The sequence below is a fragment of the Trichosurus vulpecula genome, chromosome 8 (assembly GCF_011100635.1).
Source record: "Trichosurus vulpecula isolate mTriVul1 chromosome 8, mTriVul1.pri, whole genome shotgun sequence".
In the NCBI taxonomy this organism is placed as follows: domain Eukaryota; kingdom Metazoa; phylum Chordata; class Mammalia; order Diprotodontia; family Phalangeridae; genus Trichosurus; species Trichosurus vulpecula.
In genome coordinates, this window is record NC_050580.1 from 176,269,356 (window position 1) to 176,276,602 (window position 7,247).

Sequence of the window (7,247 nt, forward strand, 5' to 3'; positions counted from 1 at the left end):
GAGAGATCAAGACAAAAGTTTTCTGGGAAACTTTTGAGGAGGGAGAGGACACTGTGTGTAGGGAAGAGGGAGAAGGAGGCATCTGACCTGATCCCTCACTGAAGATTAGGAAGGAGTGTATCCCAAGGCATGAAGGACTACCTGACCAAATGCAGATTTACTAAATTACATAGTCTCTTGTCTTTCTGAGAAAAGCTCTGGGGAGGACCTCACCTGCCCTCACAGCATGGATGTTGAATTCTAAGTTCGCAGGGCATTTGAGTGTCTGGTACCTTGTGGTGAGGGGGAAAAAGACAAAGATTTTTATTTTGTTGCTTGGGATGGCAAGATGACAGTTTTAGTTAGATATAGGCATTTGATTCATTTCAAACAACATGTGTCTGTATCACTCAAATCAAAGGACATGATAGGGGCAAATTTTCCCAGATCTCCTTCTGAGGTGAGTCCTGGGAGCCCCTGTAAAGCTCTGTGTGTCACAAATTGGGGTGGGAGGAACCCTGGGCTTGCTTAAAAAGCATTTGGAGTAGCGGATTGTGGTGAAGACTGTCATGCCCTGTTTCCCTGACTTGTTTGCTCCCTTGCTCATGTCTGCACTTATTCTCACAGGCAGCTGGAGGGGAATGTAGTCCTGTTGCCATGGTAACCAGTGCAACAGAACAAAAGTACTGAATCATGAGCCCTTATTTCTCTCTAGCAACTGCCCTCAGAAGTTCTGGCCAGGACCTTACGGACCCTCATAGCACATCCACCCACAGGTGTGCACAGAGTTAGGGCTAGGTGTATCCGAATTCTCTGGGATGAACTTTACCATTGGCAGTTTCCCACATGGGGAAAGTGCCATTGGACAGGTCATACTGCTTTGGAGGTTTTCTCATCTGTAAAATGAGAGAATTGAATGAGGTGATCTCTGAAACCAATCGAGGGATGGCCCAATGACAATGTTCACTCTGGTTGGCACACTTGAGCCACATTCCATGTATGCCTATGTATTTACCCAACAATATGTCCTCCCCATTTTGATAGAAGGGAAATGGACTCTGGAACCAGGAAGCTGGTTGAACGCCAGTATCTGGCAATCCTAATGATTCCTTCAACTCACCATTCAGTTCAAATCAATTCAATTAGCATTTATTAATTACCTTCTTTGTGCCAGGCATTGTGCTATGTTAGGGGCGCTCTGGACCTGGGCCTCCTGAAAGGGTAGTGAGACGCCAGGGAGTCTGGACCTGCTGACGCAGCAGTGCCTGCGTGGCTTCTGTCACGTCAGTACCGGGGGCGGCTCCAACTGGAGGGGCTCCACCTTCGGGGAGGAACTGGGGAGGAGCCAACCCGGAACACCCTGGTAGGATAGATAAGGCGTGCCCCAGGGAGGGTGTGGAGGAGTTTTCTGAGATTTCTGGCAGGCCATGCAATAAAGCTGCTGCTTGTTCATTCCGGTGTACTGCCTGGTGATTCTCCTCTCGCATCCCCCGAGAGGAGCCGGAGACGTCCGAAGACCCGAGGGCAGGGTAAGTGGTAGGCGGTGGTCGGGGTGCAGCCCCCGACAGCTGGCGCCCGAACAGGGACGATACCAGTGAGGCCGCTCCTGCTCCCATTAGATAAGGGGAGCGGAAGACCAGGCAGAACCCAAGGAGACAGGTTGAGCCCTTGGGACGATGGGACCGAAGGTCTGTAAAGCCCGTGTTGAGCCGGAGGACAAAGGCGTACTCGCCTGCCAGATCTATAAGGTCTGTAAGGAGCAAGGCGTTAGAATTCATATAAGAGCATGTAGAGAGTGGGTGGAGAAGGTCTGGGTAGTCAGCCCGTGGCTAGAACACACGGGGGTAGATCCGCAGAAATGGGGGTTGGTGGGCCAGCAAATGGCCTCTTACCATAAAACGGACCCCACATTCTTAGACCCTAAAGATTTTACGATCTACTGGGCGATAGGGGCTGCCCTATCGCCCCAGCCACCCCCTATACGGGACGAAAGGGGGGCCCAAGTAGGGGCATCCCTGGTGGGCTCAGACGATGAGGAAGAGAAAAAGCCCGAGCCGAAATCTATCTACCCTTGGGAGGCTTTACAGCAAGGCGAAGAGGACTTCCCATGTCCCCCTCCAAGGGAGGAGTTGTTAGAAGCCCCGAAAAAGAAGGAAGGGCAGAACTCCCTAGGCAAAAGAGGGGCTCCTTTACCGCCTCGGCACCTCTTAGAAGAGGGAAAAGAGGAACAGGCAAGATGGCGTAAGTGGGAGGGAACCCATGAGTCCAGGAAGAAGGAGGCAGCGGCCACCGCCCTAATGGCGGAGATGACGCTAGGGCCGCCGAAAGGCTTTTCGCTCCGCACAAGGGGTGCGGCTACAGCCCGGCCCCCACAGAGCCTGCTTTCCTTCAGCCTGCGCCAGGCTGTTAGGGACGGGGAGGACATAGATTGGGCAGAGTGGGACTCCCCGATGGCGCTACCGGTGATAATAGACAATCCAGGCGCTTTGGATGAGGATAGACATCACCGACCTGTTCCCTTTAAGTTTATTAAAGATCTAAAGGAGGCAGTCCAAAAGTACGGCCCAGGCTCAGCTTATGTCCAAAAGGCTTTAGAATCATCTTGCCTTACGCTCCCCTGGACGCCATTCGATTTTCAGGAGGTCGCCGAGGCGATTTTCGAGCCCGCCACGGCAGTAGCCTTCAAGGCTTACACCCGTAGGGAAGCGCAGAAATTTATTGCAGAGAATAATGTTATGGACGAGCAGGATGCCTTAGACATGATCTTAGGACAAGGGCCTTATGTGTCCTTACAAGACCAGTTAAATTATGACGACATGGTAAGGAGGGCGGTGAATACCTGCCATCTTAAGGCCCTCCAAAAATTAGGCACTCCTGGGAGCAAGGTCTCTTTAACTTCCCTCAAGCAGAGGAATAATGAATCACCTCTGGACTTTATTAGCAGGGTGCAAACAGTAGTCCATGCCACCTTTGGCAAGACGGGCGCAGCACCACCTCTGATAGTGCAGTTGGTGAAGGGAGGGCTGTTACCGCAATATCGTGCAGCGCTTGCATCGCTGCCACATAATCCCTCCCTTGATCAAATTATTGAAAAAATGATGGATTTGCCACACCGAGACCCTATGACCATGATAGCTTCATGCCTGGAAAAACAAACTCAGTTGATGGCACAGTGGGGCGGGAATGGAAGGAGGCTTACTTGCTTCAACTGTGGGAAAGAGGGGCATATGAAGAACGCTTGCCGTGCGCCATTTAACGGCGTTAAATGCTTCTCATGTGGCAAGTTAGGGCATGTAGCCAAAAACTGTCGTTCCATGCTAAGACCATTGGAACTATCCTTACCCAGTCAAACTGCCATTTCTGAAAATGAGATTTTAAAGAAAGAGTTAGATGCCTTGAGAGCCTTTTGTGATTCAGTTAAACAAGATAAGATTAAGCTCCAAAATGAACTGGCCCATAAGGTGGCAATATGCAAAGCTTTGGCATTAGAATGTGAAAGAGTCAAGGAGGATTCTGATGACCAGATAAAGCAGTTGGAGGATGCTTTAAAAGATGTGCAAAAGAGAATGTATGATTCAGAAGGTAAAATAAAGCAAATGCAGACTCATTTTCTTGCTCTAAAGGAGCACTTGACGAATGAAGCAGCTTCAGGAAATAACAGATTAACAGAAGAACTAAGGGAGCAGTTGACAGAAATGAAAGCAAAATATGAGGGAGCTTCTGCTGAAGCAGGAAGGCTAAAGAACCAAATCAAAAGAAATGAAAAGTTAGTAGAGGAATTTAAAAGGGATAAAAGGAGACTAGGAGAAGAAAATAAGCGACTACAGAAAGAATTTAGCATGTCTGAAATAGAGCGAGAGAAGAGAGGAAGAAAAGCCTTGGAGATGGAAGGCCAATTAAAGGAGTTAGCAACAAAGTTGGCCCTCTCCATCCCTACGGAAAAATTTGAAAACATGAAGAGCTTACTATCAAATGAAGTGAATGAGAAAGCAAAAAAGTTTGTAGAGATGGAAAGGGAATATGAAAAATCACAGGCTGAACTTAGGCAGTTAAAGAGAGAACTTGAGAACTATGAAGCTAAGCTTTCTCAACATGTTAGGCCAGAAGAACATGAACAACTTAAAGACAAATTTGAACAAAAGTCAGGTGAATTTGGAAAGAAGATCACTGAGTTAACTTTGAGGAATCAGACATTACAGAAAGAACTTGAGAAGGTTGGTTCAGATAATAAGCTACTAAACCAACAGTTGCAGAACTTAGAGATTGAGATGCTGAACAAAAAGCCAATGAATGTGACACAAAAGTATAAAGAAAGAGAAATGGAAACTGAGAAACTTACGCCACGGATCAGGCCACATTCATAAGAATCATATACAAGATGGCCAAGATCAGGGGTGTACAATCACTCCCCGAATTACAGATGTGGCTACCGGAACAGAGCAAGAGGAGGAATTTGCACACTTGGTAGACTCCAAGGACAAGATACCAGAAAAAGGCAACTTAGCATATGATCCGGAGGAAAGAATGAAGTCTTCTTTGGCCCCTTCCCCAACTCCTCACATTCTGAAGAAGTTAGTAAGAGAAAGCTGTCTCTTTAAGAGACCAGCCAGCGATCTGCCTCTGATCATCTTAACCGCAGGGTCTCCACAACCCCAATAAAGGATGGCACCTGGCCTCCGTTACATCAGAGGGCCAAGCAATTTGTGCATAGGATTCGGATTCAAAATCCTCTCTGTGTTTTTTGTCTCTGTGTCTGTGTGCTGTATCTGTGTTTCTGTGTGTGTGTAACCTGACACCCTGTAATGTCCACTATCTCTTTCTCTCCCTCCCTGACTCCAGTCTCTTCAGAGGAGCGGGAGGGCAGTGGGGGAGAGAAGGAGAGAGGAAAATGTCTTCTTGTTTAATGGTTTATAGTTGTTGGAAATAATGCTCTTTCTTTCTCCCTTCATCCCAAATCTGGCCAATTTGGGATGTGAGGAGAGATAAGAAAGGAGGCGGGGACCTTTTCCCTGAAATTCAAATGTGTTACTCCTGATTTGATGCTTAAGATAAAGTCAGAATTTCTCATACCATTTGGCACTAAGGCAAATTCGGAAAATGCATGAATCTCTACTAAAGAGACACTTTGAGCTCCCCAGTATGAGGAGAAAGTGACATGGTACCACTGGATCTTTTCCAGAGTCCCACTCACCTTAGACTGGCAAATTCAAAGTTCTCACTTCCAAAAAGGTTTTTAAGGAGTGAACACAGAAGTAAAATTTACTCGAGAAAAAATGAGAACCATTAAGATTTTGATTTAGCAGATTCTGTTAACCATAGATAATCTGGTGAAGTATATGAAACCTTTTTAAAAATAATAATACACGTATGAATGTGAAGAAAAATCAGTTTATATGACAAAAGATATTCTGTATCCCCCTCCAATCCGTAGACTCCTTGGGGGGTTAAGAATTCCAGCTCTATGTCAGAAGTATATACCAAGATGTTTTAATTCCTGTGTGGTGAATGAGAATCACCATGAGACTAGTATAGCTAAACAGTTGGAAAATATTTAATGACATAACGGTATTAAATCTATAGAGTTAATAAGTACTTTTCAATCTACAACTACAGAGATCCTTATGTGCAATTTAGTGACCCTCATTCCTGTTTGAATTTGAAACAAGTGGTTTAAAGCTTCCAGAACAGAGAAATGAAAGCCAAACGTGAAAGCCAATCTGAACATAGTGTACCCAAAGGACTGTTACTGACTGTTACTGTAGTCCTGGGAAACAAAAATACTTCTTCGGATAGGAATTATCTCCATAGATATAACTCAGTCCGCCTGGGTGAAAACATTTCTAGCTCGCTGTGATTTTCCTACGTTTGCTAAGAGAGTTGGCTTCTTTTCCAAATAATTGCCCAGTGTACAAGCTGCTTTTTCTTATTTAGGCCCTTTTATTACGTAGTGCTTTGTTACTTTACTTACTGGAACATCTTTGATACTTTACGGGGACATCCTGCCTCGTGCCTCACGTAGCTCATACAGCTCTGATACCATTTTGCAACATGCCCGAGCATTCCCATGCCCCCGTAGATGCTGTAGGACGGTATCCCCCTTTGTTCCCATACCCCTACAGGAACATCTTGCAACGGTCCTAAGGCCCAAGGCCCTTGGAACCGCAAGGATTCTGCTATTTGGCTGTGACACCGGGACAAGTTTAGAGTAGAGGATGAAAGATGTTTAATTAAATCCCTTATATATGTGAGTCCTAATCTCATAAAACAAAAAGGGGGAGTGGCGGGTAGGCTGACCCATGCGCAGCTCGCTACAGCTACCTTTACTGCCACTTTTTTATTTTTTACGATTTCGTGATGATGGCCTCACGCCCGTGCTAAAATCTTATGCTGGGCACCGGTGTGGACAACAGGACCCAGACCAAAAGGAGACATCACCAACTACGTGCCTTCAAGGCAGCACGGCCTGGTGGAAAAATGAGAGGGGGGTGTGGCATGGGCCGGGAAGGGTCGTAATCAGAGGGAGGAGGGTATCTTTGTGTCTCCACAGATGACGCCACAGGAGAACAAGTCTGGGTGCCCATCCGCCAGGTCCGTGAGGTTGCGCCCCCGTCGACGCCCAGGGAAGAACAGGACTGTCCAGAGAAAGAGGGCTGCCTTGAACAACGCCCTTAGCTGCCTGCTTGCCATGATCCAGTTGGCGACCCCATCCACAGCTGCTCCTGCCGTCTTGCCACCCCTGGCAGTGACTCCCACGCATTGGGCCCTTACCCCAAATCTCCCGATGTTCCAGTTGGTGACCTGCAGCCCATCCTGTCTGTGTAACCCCTATTCCCTACCATGTTTCCCAGTATGCACAATTAGAAAGACTTCTAGCACTGCCACTACTTTCACCACTGAACTGCACATGTTAGATGAGGCCATTGCGGCCATACAGACTGCCACTATACAATTCAATGGCGACTGGGACAAGAACTGTAACAACGCCAAGGACTGGTGGGACACTCTTCATGTCCATCAATTACTCCAATGGGCCTCCATTGGGGGAATTTTCCTCGTACTTGCCTTTCTCATCTGTTTGTGCCTGCCCTGCCTGATTTCTTGTATGTTTGGGGTATTGTGCCGCTCCTTAGAGGCTGTGAAAGCCGATGTCATAAAACAAAAAGGGGGAGTTGTTAGGGGCGCTCTGGACCTGGGCCTCCTGAAAAGGTAGTGAGACGCCAGGGAGTCTGGACCTGCTGACGCAGCAGTGCCTGCGTGGCTTCTGTCAC

General features: G+C 47.3%; 1 protein-coding gene across 1 annotated transcript; it reads left to right on the forward strand.

The window, feature by feature from the left end:
* Window positions 1–1,278: 1,278 nt before the first annotated feature.
* Window positions 1,279–7,189, forward strand: LOC118828896. The gene is made up of 2 exons (XM_036735781.1): window positions 1,279–1,508; window positions 6,527–7,189. Exon 2 carries the CDS (start codon window positions 6,527–6,529, stop codon window positions 7,187–7,189), a length of 663 nt encoding a protein of 220 aa, XP_036591676.1. The 5' UTR covers window positions 1,279–1,508.
* Window positions 7,190–7,247: the final 58 nt, after the last annotated feature.